General features: G+C 51.7%; 2 protein-coding genes across 2 annotated transcripts; one reads left to right on the top strand and one right to left on the bottom strand.

Moving 5' to 3' along the window:
• LOC105276948 (integumentary mucin C.1) lies at nt 1–3,734 on the bottom strand. Its single transcript, XM_011335012.3, has 3 exons — nt 3,542–3,734; nt 2,007–2,459; nt 1–1,803 (listed from the first exon to the last, which is right to left on the bottom strand). The coding sequence occupies exons 1-3, from the start codon at nt 3,609–3,611 to the stop codon at nt 1,709–1,711; spliced, it is 618 nt and encodes a 205-aa protein (XP_011333314.1). The 5' UTR covers nt 3,612–3,734; the 3' UTR covers nt 1–1,708.
• A 706-nt stretch (nt 3,735–4,440) lies between these two features.
• Nucleotides 4,441–12,590, top strand: LOC105276942 (toll-like receptor 7). Its single transcript, XM_011334998.3, has one exon. The coding sequence runs from the start codon at nt 5,332–5,334 to the stop codon at nt 9,607–9,609; it is 4,278 nt and encodes a 1,425-aa protein (XP_011333300.1). The 5' UTR covers nt 4,441–5,331; the 3' UTR covers nt 9,610–12,590.
• Nucleotides 12,591–14,472: the final 1,882 nt, after the last annotated feature.

Genomic DNA, 14,472 nt, shown 5'->3' with positions numbered 1-14,472 from the left:
TGTATCTTTGGTCTCTCAATATTGTACCAATTTGACGTATAACTTAAGACAAAACGAAAAGAACCTATGATTTTACACGGATATTGCACGAGGCGTAAGTATAATATGGGTTTTTTTCTGCTTTTTTTTTAATATAAGAATACGTGACATAGCTAGGTAATCGCTTCTTAAGATTACTCGTAATGTAACACTTACTTAAGATACTATCTTGTAATTACATACTCGCTGTGAAAAATATAATAAACTAATTTGCAGTAATACGTTAAAGAAAATATAATGAAAAGTTACATAAAGAACATTGCCCAATCACTTTCCTGTAGTTTAACTCGCCTTATGCGCGAGCGCGTGAGGGAGGAACTGTTTACAGATAGTTAGGCTCTTCTATTCGTCGAATAAGTCGAACGTCGAACAGTTAGAAGATTTGTTTTCATAGCACGTCTGCGGTTACGCGCGATTACAACGCGTAAATAATCAATCGATAATACTCGAACGAAATCGACAAAATAATTTGATTAAAGAAAACAAAATTGTTGCGCGCCATAAACACCGTCACGTAAGCTCGCTTTTTCAGAAGACAGCGAGCAAACCACAAAGATTCGATGCTCGACCGAAAAACTGGGGAAAAAAAATTACGATTCGTTTTGATTATACAAGCATTACTGCCGAGATGTTTGCAGGATTATCCACGCGTTAAACCGTGCGAAGATTTCGCCGGGAGAAACATTGTACGGCAAAAGCACAGCGAGTCCCACTTCGTTGTTCAAGGAGTTATCGGCCTACCGTGCGACCATGCCACACAATTATCAACCTTCTTCGATAACGACCCGCCGTCAACTCGGTGTCCCGCGCACACGTCCCGATGTGTCCCGATACATCGCAAATCTGTACCGATCATAAATAAATAATCGTCGGATTATTTATTTATATATATATATCGCTCGCCGCATGTCCGTTTAAAATCAGAACGTTCCGGAGATTCATTTTATGAGTCGACATCGTCGTGGCGTTACTACCGCGATCGAGCGCTCCCGAGCGCTTTCTCCGCGCGCTCTCTCTCTCCCCTCCGCCCCATTTCGTAGAAAAATCAAACCTTACGTAACTCCGTCATGGGGATACGGTAATAACCCGTAGATTAAGGATACGACTTGTGTTTTACCGCGAGACAGTTGTACAGGAGTTCGAGCGGAAACTAACGAGAAGTGGGATAACGCGCTAGAGGCCTATAATTTCTCCCTCTCTCTCTTTCTCGCCCTTTCTCTATCTTCCTCTTGTGGAATGTACGTTTAATTGGTTCATTAGTTCCTGTACGTTCAACGCACGCCTTTTTTTCTCATTCTCTCCCAGACGTTCCCACTTCTCTAGCCAACTACTTACATCACCCAACTTGTCACATTTCTCTTTCACCCACTAATGAAAAACGCGCGTACAAACACAACGACGTCGTTACTTTCATATAACTTGACTCTTTGCAATTAGATATACGTGTACATCGATATTTACATATACATATATATGTGTATATATATATCGAGGAAAACGGAACTCGTGGTCGCACATCACATTACTAAGAGCACTTAAACCACGCAACACTTAACTGCGTTATAAAAATACGCAATATTATTACAGTAAAATAATTATTCATAGTCCTTAATTCGATTAAACTACGCAGTTAGTTGTCGAGAGTGTCTGGTTAAAGCCTTGCACGTTATCACAGTGTACGGTAATTCCTCTCGTTGCATTGTCTGTAGAACTTCCACGAGAAGGCAGCGACTGCCATCAGACATGTCGCCAGGATGATGCCACCTGCAGCAGACGGAGACAATAAGATTACCTCGGTACCTTGAAAGAAGTCATCACTTATCTCGACAAGGCAAATACAAAATATTTAAACATGATAAAATTTCACATCCACATGTTCTATGAAACGAACAACCGAAACTCTTGTGACGCGAGAAATTTTTGGAACATGCTCCGTGATTTGTCAGGAATAACCAGTCCTTACGTACCAAAGAAGCTCAAACCATCAAAGTGGCGATCCTTGGAAGGTGATGCTGTTGATGGCGGCAAGGCCGTTGTCACCGCCGCGGCTGTCGGAGCTGCTGTGGTGCTGGGTGATGTTACCGGTGCCAGGGTTGTGGTAGTGCTCGTCGTAGGGGTCGTCGTGGAAGTCGTAGTAGCATTGGTAGGTACAGCTGTGGTGATGTCTGGACTTTTTGTGGTAGGTTTTGTGGTAGCAGTTGTAGTAGTAGTCGAAACGGTAGTAGCTTTCGGGGTTGTCTTATCCGTTATGGACGAATTTTCCGGTACCGCGGTTGTTGTTGAGTCGACTGTTGTGACCTTGGGAGTATCAGAGTCATTCTTTGCCCCCGTCACTGTCACCGGTGCCGGTACCACTGCTGCTGTAGAATTCGCAGAAGCGACGGGATTATTATTCGCCGCAGTCGGTTCCAGTGGTGCACCTGAATACACGAAGAATACATTCCTCTCGTTAACCGACGAGACATTCGTGCGTTTCAGTTGCGTTAGAAATAAACGGAAATATTATTTTCTGCTCAATTGTCACTCGAGGAAAAACTGAACGTGTCTAAAGTATCATCGAGTTTGCACATCCATGAAAAAAATTATTAGTTAACTGTTTCCGATTTTTTATACGTTGTACATAAATACATATGCATATTCTATTTTAGTAAAATATTAGGAGCGACAATTTTTTTATACTATTGTTCTTTTCAAGTTAACAAAATATTTTTGAATTAATGTTGTTACGGATACAACAATTTGTCGACATCATTTTCCGAATATTGTTCTTCAAATCAGTCTCCCACGGAGGCTTGATGCGAGATAATTCTTTTTAATTCCGCGGTGCTCTTATCTCGGATAATCCCGAACATTCCGGCGGCATCGCGCGTTAGAATGCCACGATGCACGTATCGAAGTGCAGTACGTGCATCGTCTATACATCAGGCTCTACATCGTAGTATGCGTTGGTGTCGTGATGTTATTGCGACGGCAAAGCATTAAGTTCGTCGCGCGTCGATCGTTATCGTTCAACGTAGCCGAGTCCGCAAGATTCGGCCGACGGCCGGCTAAAGATCGATAGCTGCGGCAATTCGCTTGCTGGAAAGCGCATTGCCGTCGCCGCGCCATTGTTTAACTTCGAGCGCGTGTAAACACGCTATCGAGCGCGCTCAGGTTTCTTTGTTGCGCTTTCCTTTGCGGAATAACATTTTCCATAGAACGTTCGCGTTTCGCGGAAGACAACAGTGCGCAAAGGTGCACCGAGAGCTGTTACCGAACAAACGACTATCCGCGTTCTTTCGTGCAAAGCACGCGCGCGCGAGCCGTTATCGGTCGTAATTTAAGCGGGTAGGCGTTGTTCCCGCTGCAGAAGCGGGCCCGTCGTTGATCCGTTATCGCGCGAAATCCATTATTATGCGCTGCGTACCTCGCGTCGCATGCCTGCGTAATGTCGCTCCGTGCGATACGTACGCGCGCGCGCGCAATCGCCCGTTTAATATATTAAGAGTATTACGCAGCTTACCGTTTGCGGTGAACAACAGCGAGCCGATGGTTAGACCCAGCACCGCACAGATCACGTAAAGCGGCTTCATTTTGCTACGAATCGAGTACGTGGAACTCGCAGGAATTTCCTCGTGCCCCGTCAGAACACGTAGTACGGAAACAGGACACGAACGACACCGCCGCTAACCGCCACTGGACTGATCGCCAATGCGACGCGCCGACTCGTAGCGGCTTTCACATCCGACATGAAGGTGGCAGCGGTTGCGACGGCGCGGTTTACACTGCACCAAAGCGAGATAAGAATCCCTAGGCGAGCGCTTGGACCAATTCCTAGATCCTGATACCTGAATAACGGACGAATCCGATCTGTTGAAAACGATTATGTGAATTAGTTAATTGTAAAATTTGACTGTAAATGAATACGAACGAAGGATCCTATTTGTGCAAAGCTCCGTCAATATTTTTTCTATTGTACGTTACGATCTTGTTGCAAAAATGAGAAAAAGCACCAGACTATTTTTTATTCCGCAAATGGAATGGAGTAACGGCCCGATGTGCGCGGTCACAGTTTTGCCAAAAGCGGAAATTGATGCTTCCTAGGCGACAATTGAGGTTATCAGATGTAATTTTAAAGAATCAAAATTTATACGAAAAATTATTTTTATACGACACAATAATTTTTAAATCTCGTTTTACTTTAATATAGCATCGAAAATTTATTTTAACATCCATAACGATCTTATAATTTCGCGTAATAAGTAGAAAAAATCTTCCTCGGATCTTTCCAAAATATTGTTTAAAAAAGAAGAATAAAATAATGAAAATTTAAATATAGAAAAATTCTCGATCGTTTAACAATATTCCCGGGACAAGTTTTCCTCGACCCTGCCATTTTGCCAATCTACTTCGCTACCACCGTCGGCGGCCCTAGCAAGGTGGTGCCATCTATCACTCTCAGGGAGGGGGAGGAGACCGGGGGCCGCAACGGTCGGGAATGGTCGGGGATGCCGATGATGCGCGTTCAGGCTCTTACGGGGTTCAGTGCTGGTGCTCGATGCGAGGCGAGTGCGCGCGTCGGTGCAGCACGAGTGCCCGAGTGCTCTCGCGCTCGTACGAGCCTGTTTTTCGTTTATCGTCGTAGAGCATTCTCGTCTTCGTGCGCGCAATCCGTGACACGATCGGGGGTTGGTACGCGCTGAGTTTAGCGCAATACGGATACGCGCGCGTGTCGTTATCTCGCGGGATCGGACATCGATCAGGATATATCGCGAGAGGAAGACCCCCAACGGGCGACGCGACGGTTGACGTACACCGGGGGTGACGAGGGAGTTCGCGGGTGACGGAGAAACTGTGCGTCGTTCTGGGGGTGGCAGCGGGGTGGCTCGCGCTGGTGGTGGCCGGCCCGCGGATAAAGGGCGAGGGAAATGGGCCGCTCCGCGTTTGATACGTGATACACGGGGTGCGTGAGCGCGCGCGCGCGCGCTCCCCTTTTGTGAGGTCGCGCGTGTATATGTGGCGTGCGTGCGTGCTGCGTGTGCCGTCGCCCTCCTCGTTGTCCCTGTCACCGTTGTCGTCCTCGTCGTCGTCGTCGTTGTGTCGAGTCGCGTGTGTGTGTCGTGCACTCAGATACGCGTGTGCCTGCGTGAATGAGAAAGAAGAAAGGGGGTGGGCTGCTGGTCATCCCGAGCGAGGCGAAGTGTACATCATCAGGTCGTCATTGTCGCCGTCGTCGTCATTCCGACGTACGGTTCGACGTTGACACCGAGAACGAAAGGGGTAGATCGTATTCTGTGAGAAACGCGGCGCGACATGACGACGGCGAGGGGTAGCACCGTCGCGGCAACGGCGGCGTCATCGACGACGACATCACGGACAACGTCGTCGTCAACGTCGGCCGCATCGTCGCGCCTGCTCGCAACGACGCCGTCACTGTTGTTTCTGCTGCTGATGTCAACGCAGCCCGGCCCAGCTGTGGGTTCTTGTCGATGGACCAACGAAGCCGGCAACGACACCCGCTCGGCGGACTGTGCCCTTCGCGTGCTCGACCCCACGGCGATTGGCAGCCTGGCGCCGTCGCTCGACGGCGCGCTCCGACTGCGTATCCGTTGCAGCGACGTGTATCATTTCGAGAGCAGCGTGAGCGAGGACAGCTGGCAGCGGCTGGCCGGTCTGCACGAGCTGCACGTGCACGGCTGCAAAGTGCTGCGGATACCGATTGACGCGTTCAAGCCGCTGCTCGAGCTCAAGCGACTCGTCGTGCAGACGTTCAACGCCGCGTGGGGCGCCGCCAGGTACCTAGAATTCGTGCCGCATTCCCTGCGCGGCCTGCGCGAGCTGCATACCCTGGAGATAGTCGAAAGTAACGTGCTGACGTTGCCGCCCGGGTTGCTCTGCGAACTCGACAACCTGCAGACTCTCAATCTCACCGGCAACCGCATCCGCGACGTCGAAGACATCGGCTTGACGACGCGTGCCGTCGACGGTGCTGGTGGCGGCGACGGTGGCGAGTCCTGTCGCGCTGATGTTCGCGTTCTGGATCTGTCGCGCAACGAACTGCGACGACTGTCCGAGGATGGGCCGCTGGTCGGCCTGCGGCAGCTGCAGGAGCTGCATCTGCAACGCAACGCGATCGCCGAGATTGACGGGAACGCCCTGAATGGACTTACCGTGTTGCACACCTTCAACGCCAGCTACAACGTCCTGGACTCGCTGCCCGACGGTCTGTTCGCCAGCACGCGCGACCTGCGGGAGATTCACCTGGCGCACAACGGGCTGCGCGACCTACCGCAGGGTGTGTTCAACCAGCTCGAGCAGTTGCTGGTGCTGAATCTCGCCAACAATCGCCTCGGTAGCGACCGCGTCGACGAGACCACGTTCCTCGGCTTGATCCGCTTGATCGTACTCGATTTGTCGTACAACCAGCTAACCCGTATCGATGCCCGCATGTTCAAGGACCTGTACTTCCTGCAGATCCTCGACCTGCGCAACAACTCGATCGATCGCATCGAGAGTAACGCCTTCCTGCCGCTTTACAACCTTCATACGCTCGAGCTGTCCGACAATCAGCTCCACACCGTAGGAGCTCAGCTGTTCAACGGCCTCTTCGTGTTGAATCGGCTGACTCTGTCGGGGAATTCGATCGCTAGCGTCGATCCGATGGCATTTCGCAACTGTTCCGATCTCAAGGAACTAGATCTCAGCGGCAACGAGCTCACTGCCGTGCCGGATGCTCTGCGCGACCTCGCCTTCCTCAAAACCCTCGATCTAGGCGAGAACCGGATCAGCGAGTTCCATAACGGCTCCTTCCGCAATCTGCATCAACTCACCGGTCTGCGATTGATTGGCAACGACGTTGGCAATCTGACTCGCGGCATGCTTTGGGACTTACCGAACCTGCAGATCCTGAATCTCGCCCGTAACAAGGTGCAACACGTGGAGAGGCACGCGTTCGAGCGCAACATCCGGCTGGAGGCGATCCGGCTCGATGGCAACTTTCTGTCAGACATCAACGGTGTGTTCACCAGCATTACCAGTTTGCTGCTGCTGAACCTGTCGGAGAATCATATCGAGTGGTTCGACTACGCCTTCATACCTGGCAATCTCAAGTGGCTCGATATTCACGGCAACTTTATCGAGAGCCTCGGCAACTACTACAAAATCCGCGATTCCAAAGTGAAGACCCTGGACGCTAGTCACAACCGCATCACCGAGCTGTGGCCGATGTCCGTGCCGGACAGCGTGGAGCTGCTGTTCATCAACAACAACTACATCAGCACCGTGCGACCGAACACGTTTGCCGATAAGGTGAACCTCACCCGGGTAGATATGTACGCGAACATGATCGAGACGATGGAGCTGACGTCGCTACTGCTGACCAAGGTGCCAGAGAACAAACCGCTACCAGAATTCTACATCGGCGGTAACCCGTTCAATTGCAACTGCTCGATGGACTGGCTGCCGGCCATCAACAATCAGACGTCAACGCGCGAATATCCACGTGTTATGGACCTGGACAATGTCATGTGCCGTACCTCGGGACCACGTGGTGTGGCGATCGTACCAGCCTCGACCGCCCGATCGGAGCAGTTTCTCTGCCGCTACGAAGCTCATTGCTTCGCCTTGTGTCACTGCTGCGACTTCGACGCCTGTGACTGCGAGATGACCTGTCCGGCCGGCTGCAAGTGCTACAACGACCGCACGTGGAATACAAACGCGGTGGACTGCTCGGGCCTTGGGACCGGTGAAATCCCACGGCGAATACCGATGGACGCAACCGAGGTGTACCTGGACGGCAACGTGCTGCGCGAGCTGCAGAATCACGTGTTCATCGGTCGCAAAAACATGCGTGTGCTGTACGTGAACGCGAGCGGCATTGAATCCATTCAGAATCGCACGTTCAATGGCCTCAACAACCTGCAGATTCTCCACCTCGAGGATAACCGGATACGCGAGCTCAAAGGCTTCGAGTTCGAGCGATTGTCACACCTGCGCGAGCTCTATCTGCAGAACAACGTGATCGGCTACATTGGCAATCTAACTTTCCTGCCGCTGCGCTCACTCGAGATCCTCAGACTGCATGGCAACCGGTTAGTGACGTTCCCGGTGTGGCAGGTCACCCTCAACGCCCGACTGGTCGAGTTGTCGCTCGGCGGTAACCCATGGTCCTGCCGTTGCAAGTTCCTGCAGGAGCTGTCCGCCTGGGTATCAGACAACGCACACAAGGTCATCGATGCCGGCGACGTCTGGTGCTATTACGGTGGCGACGCCAGACCGGCATATCGGCGCCGATTGAACGTCAACGAGACCGCGTGTTCAGACTACTTTGCGCAGGGTGGCATGATCGAGAGCATCATGGTATCGGACTATCTACCGCTGGTAGCCGCTACGCTCTCGGCCATCCTCGTCCTGTTGGTGATCATAGTGCTCGCCTTCGTGTTCCGTGAACCGGTGGGTGCCTGGGCCTACTCCAGGTACGGACTCCGCTTCCTACGGACCAAACCTGGCAAAGCCGCGACAACAGCGAGCATGGCCGCGGCGGCTGGCATGACCGCGGGTTGCTGCGACGTCGATCGCGATCGCCCTTACGATTGTTACGTGTGCTACAGCCCGAACGACGAGGACTTTGTGCTACACTCATTAGCGGTCGAGCTGGAGCATGGTGCGGCCGGTCTACGGCTCTGCCTGCATCATCGAGATCTACCCTGCTTGTTGCGCGCCTCCGCGCCCGCGCCGACCGTCCTCGAGGCGGTAGACGCGTCGCGACGCGTGCTGATCGTGCTGACCCGGGATTTCCTGCAGACCGAGTGGTCGCGGTTCGAGTTCCGCGCGGCACTGCACGAGGCCCTGCGTGGTCGCGCCTCCCAGCTGATCGTCGTCCAGGCCGCTCACGTGGGTGTCGAGGTCGAGCGCGATCCCGAGTTGCGACCCTACCTGAGAACCGCGGCGGTCATACTCACGTGGGGTGAGAAAAGGTTCTGGGAACGGCTGAGATACGCGATACCGCCGTCCGCGACGACTGCCATCATCGCTGCTACCGCCGGCACCACGACCGTCGCCACCCCTGGCGACGTGTCCGTCGAGGGCAAGTCTTCGCCGCTGATCTACAAACGTAACATTAACACCTACACGATGGACGGCGGTGTCGGCAGCCTCGAGAAGACCGGCGTGTCGACGCTGCGCGGCGGTCAACGCGCCGCGCTCTTCAAGGACGCCTCGTCGGCGCTGATGCTGCAACACGCGCCGCCTGCCTACTCATGCGGTGCCCCGCCGCTCCCCTCTGCCACGCTGTCGCAGCAACAGCAACCACAGCCACCACCACCGCCGTCGTCGTCGCCAGCGCAGCCCAGGCTGACCGTCAATCACGCTTACCGGGATACGATGCCGGGGGCCGGTAATCTCGTCACGACCACCGCCGCCACCACCGCCGTCAACTGCGGCATTGGTGAGGACCACAGGAGGCCGCTGTCCGAGCACATCTACTCGTCCATCGACTCGGACTACTCCACCCTCGAGAGGACCGCCTGGAGGCAGCAGCAACCGCCGCCACCGCCACCCCCGCCCTCCTCCGGACAGGCCTACCTGGTTTAGCTGCCTGGGATCGCCCCCGGTGCTCCCGCTGCGGCGGCTACGTGCACGCGGCACCGACGAAGGCGGGACACCGTCGTCGACTCGAAGCCGATTACGTGCGCCGGTAGTATCTCGTTATCGAAAGGTTGTGCTGGATCTCATCCGTATAACGCCCGATCGGAGGCGTCGACAGACTGCGATTCCACGAAGACGCTGTATGCGCACCGAGCCACGGACCCCCGCGAGACACGTGTACATAGCTCAGTGACGTCGTCGCGAAGGGAGCGGGACAGAGTGTTCGCATATCACGATTATCTGTGGAGACTTTGGGGATGCTCGTTGTGACGACGGGGCCGCCTGTCTTTTCATTCGACGATACGCGAGAATCCTTTTTTTCCTTTCCAGAGTGTTCTCGCTAATTGACGCTTTTCCCCCTCTTTCCCTATCCGTCTTCATATTCTTCTTTTTTTTCTGTTCCTTGTTACTTTGGCCCCCGTCCTCCTCCTCTCTGCTCGACGTAATAAGACTTTCGGTCTCCCCCTGATATCGGGGTTGCGCGCCCTCCGTAATAATTGCGAATTTCTGAATGGCGTTTCACGAAAACACGCTTCCTTGCGAGTTTTCTTATAAGCGGGGATTCTACTTGATATTTCCTCGATATCATTGCATTCTGTCGACGGTGATAATTTTTAAATTATATTCTGTTAATTGTGTAGAGATCTCTGCAAATTAAGAGCGTAGATAGGAAAGCAAGTTGATTTTTTATTTCATACTTAACATCAAGCGACATTCTTGTTATAATTTAATTCATGATTTTAGTTGAATATTTGCTGAAGCCGAGGAAAGTAATCTATAATTTTCCTGTAAATGGGTCAAATCGAAATTCGAAGAGAACATCCGTCATTAACTTTTAACTTAACTGGTGGATCCCAGACAAATTAAATAAACTTGTACTCTAAAAGATTGAAAACTTTGTTTCCAGGTCAGAAATGAACAATGATGTTATTTTACACGAGAAACTTTTTATTTTAATGATAAGAAAGTTCTGTTTTCTTAATTTAATTAGTATCACGATTGCATCTGTGGATCCACTAGCATATATCTCGATAGATCTCGTGTGCGTGCGTGTTGAATTCAAGTCAAACAGTTAAAAGTTAAAACGGAATACCCTGTCAGCCTCCGCTCCCCTTGACGATTTTTTAGCGAGCAAACGAGCGCGTACGCGCGAGGGTCTTCGCTTCGCGCGAGTCGTCGAGTTATCCCTTCGGCGGCGATTTCACCTTCATGTAAATACTCTCGCTACTTAATTATCGCGGACTCGTGTAAATATGCTACTTACGCAGGATGCGTCTGTGTACGTATGTACATTGTATGTACATATATATACGTATGTAATTGACACCGCGTCGCAACATTTGGACGTCCTCGCCGCGTAATAGAATCATGATTGCTAGCTTCGACTCCGAATTCTCGACTAGGTAGATGACTTTTTGTAATTTTATATGTCCGCGCGAGCGTGAGAGAGAGAGAGAGAGAGAAACATTGTGAAACTGAGAAAGCGAGCGAGTGAGAGAGATGGTTGTACGATATGTAAATATGTATATTGAAACTCGTACCCTTCATCGCCGCGCCTTGTGTAAGATACTATTTGCCGCGTGACAGAGAGAGGATAAGCAGAATCGAAGAGTGAGAAACAAGAGCGAGAGACAACAGGCGTCCGCGACGTCCATCGCGAGCGGAAAGACGCGCGAGCGTCCGCGCATGCGTCGTGAGACTTAAAAAAAAAACCTGTGTATACTTGATTTATTTAAATCATGTGAATAAATTTATAAAATACGTTACTACTTCGCAATTGTACGTCTTGGTGTCTCGAATCCGACGGTGACGCGTCGGCAACCTGGCAACCCATTTTTCAGGGAACGCGTGCTCCCCCCCCGCAGCGCCTTTTCTTCCAGGGGCGAAACTTGGGAGAACGGTTTTTTTCACGCGCGAATCGAGTCGCGACGAAACTCGGAGGAATCGATCGATCGAGGGAGAGAGGGAGAGAGAGGGCACGCGAGAGAGAACTTATTTCCATATGGAAATTTCGCGCTACGATTGGTTAAAATATCCGCGCAAATGCATTATCCGAGTATGGGGGTCCGGGGGGCAGGGGGCAGGGAGAGGGCGAGCGGGCGAGCGGTGTGCAACCGTGTTGTTTCCCACATAGCCCGGCTCTCTGTCTCTCCCTGCCTCCCTCTCTTTCTCTCTTTGTCGTTACCTATATATCGCGCGGCGCGCGGCCGCGTACCTCGGCTATATAGATCGCGAACGGAACATTGATCCTAGTCAGCGGCGCCGCGCACTCACTGCACACCATCTGCACACTTACATTATTAATGCGCCTACGACCGCCGCCGCGGTCCGCGCGGAGAAACGTGTGTTTCTCTGTTGTTCGCGAAATCTTTTCGCAACCGCGTGTAAACACCGCACACGCGCGTGCGCGCGACGTCCGGTCGGTCTCGCGACTCGCAATTGCGCTCGGAACGCTAAACCTCACGTAGGGGATGTGTTTTCTCATCCCGGATGAGTTTCAATAAATCATCGAGCCGATCACGGGGTTGGCGTTCCGAGTCTCGACGGAACGGATGATACGGGGGTTGCGAGTCAGCTGGAAATAACTTGGAGCAAAACGCTGGAGCAATTGAACAATCGGATCGATACCGTGAAATTAAACTTGACCGATGCAGCCTAGGCACATGTCTGATTCTTTGATCAATCTTGAATGTTGCTTCATCCATATATCTTCGCATATATATTCGGGAATACACGTTTCCAAGCATTTTATGAATCTCAAGGCTGGCCAATAAATAACAAATTAATAAAAATTAATACAATTAAATGAAATCTTATTCCAATAAGATTTCTTATTAAAATTAATCAAAGTAATTTCTTCAATACACCGTGCTTTGAAGAACATTAAACTCGAATATCCAACTCGAGGAAAATCAACGTTATTTTTTTCAAGAAAATCGAAAAGAAAGAAAGAAAGGGGTCGCGAAGGGGAAACACGCTGGCAGCGAGATATTCCGCGCAGCATATTTTATTTCTCACAATTATCGCCGAAGCTTCTATAACACATGGCGCAATATTATCGCGATCGTTGACGTCGTCGCTGCGGCGGGTCGGTTACGCGAGGCTGAAGAGCCGCGTATGATACTTTGAGAAATATGCTCTCCGCTCTCCGCGCGAGGTTCGTATCCTAGCGCAAGTGGCCACGCTCGGAACCAGTTTGCCCGCCTTGCTATGGAATGTAAGGACGGCTGTAATTATTTGCAGCGCGTAGTAGTTGCCGGGCCCGCGCACGCCCGCCGCGCGCGATCGGATCTAGGCGTGTATAGGATTGCTACCACGATCCCGATCCTTGCGGTACACCTCGAACATCGGCCGTCCCCGATTTCCGTCCGCCGTCCGGCTGCCGATGGGCCCCATTGAACCCGACAACGCCCCCGTTCCGTTATTGTCGGAACCGCAGTGGGGAACACGGAGGTCTACATAATTCGCGCATAGTTCGCGGACGGCTCGCGAACACCTCGCGAGCACTTGGAATTATTTCAGTCCGGAATTTACCTCTCGCACAGAGCCCGCGCTTTGCCGTTCCCATTTTCCTTAATTATTCTCATGGTGTATACATGGTGTCGCGTCATAACAAACGGATGCACAAAGCTGAATGTATACTTTGAAAGGAATCAGCGTTACAAACGTACAACATCAGAACTTTGAAAATCCTTTTTCTAGTCGTTGGTACTTTATATGTTACAAACGAATTACGATAATCGCGCGGCTCTAAATATCGAGCTCAACATGGGAGAAAGAGAGCCTCGTGATAATACACTCGAACGTCCTCGAGACTCGCGAAAGAGCACCTTTCACCGGGTATCGAGAAAGGGCGGGCGCCGCGCCGCGCGTCGGCGTCAAGTTCGTTATTTGGGTCGTTCTTGCGAAACGCTATTCAGGGCTGCGCGGCGTTCTCCGGCCTTGACGAGCGCCCGATTTCAGTGGCGTAATCGCCGACAGGTTCCGTCGCTTTAAAAGACGACGCTCCGCCACCTGTCCTTCAGCGTGGCAAAGAGTAGACTGAAGCTGTTTAATTGAATAAACTTGACCCCGGAACCTCCGCTGTTTCTCGTTCGTTTCAAGTCTACGGCCACGTTTCGGACGGTTTATTATTATACCTGAGCTTGCACGTTACATACGCGAGGTAATTGTATCGTAACGCAAGAACACGTTTATTTATGATTACGCTGAATAGCGCGCGCGCACTGGGAATCGCGGCGAGAACCTTTTAATGCGTAACATAACCGAGAATCATGCGACGATGTCCCATTTACGGGCCTCATAGTTAACAGTGGTTTACGTCCGCGACAGTTAGATATTACACAGGATGTCGTGGGAGGGCAGACAGTTAACGCCGCGAGTACACGAACGTGGTGGTAGGTAAGGCGAGTCGTGTACGAGCTGGTCGCGCAACCTCCTCTATCACCGTCCCGTCGAAAGAGGTAACGAGCCTCGCTCGCTTACCCTTTTTTTCAACGATCGAGCTAATAGAAACGATGGCGAGCAAGCAAGTGCTACATCGCTCGGCGGATAAATCGCACCTCCGTGTAAACCGGACATTAGGGCTTGTGCTTCGATAACCGCCCGAGATAGTCGGATTCATTTTCCGATCCATCCGTGGCCGGCGAAGAAAGTCCGCGATACCCTGGTCTCCCTCGCTGACTACACCTCTGCCGTCTCCGTCGGCGCACCGGGCGCGATTTAAGGACAGAAAGAAAGAGAGAGAGAGAGATTTGGTTCGGATCCTCTCTTAAGGCATGCCGCGCCGGTTTTAAATCGTTTTTACGA

Source organism: Ooceraea biroi, chromosome 3 (genome assembly GCF_003672135.1).
Source record: "Ooceraea biroi isolate clonal line C1 chromosome 3, Obir_v5.4, whole genome shotgun sequence".
Classification (NCBI taxonomy): domain Eukaryota; kingdom Metazoa; phylum Arthropoda; class Insecta; order Hymenoptera; family Formicidae; genus Ooceraea; species Ooceraea biroi.
This window is presented reverse-complemented; position numbering and strand designations above follow the sequence as displayed.

Coding starts and splice junctions, on each gene's coding strand:
- LOC105276948 (XM_011335012.3), bottom strand. CDS start 3,611: ATGAAGCCGCTTTACGTGATCTGTGCGGTGCTGGGTCTAACCATCGGC. Junction 2,460..3,541: donor GCTGTTGTTCACCGCAAACG/GTAAGCTGCGTA, acceptor TCGTGTATTCAG/GTGCACCACTGGAACCGACT. Junction 1,804..2,006: donor TGATGGTTTGAGCTTCTTTG/GTACGTAAGGAC, acceptor CGTCTGCTGCAG/GTGGCATCATCCTGGCGACA.
- LOC105276942 (XM_011334998.3), top strand. CDS start 5,332: ATGACGACGGCGAGGGGTAGCACCGTCGCGGCAACGGCGGCGTCATCG.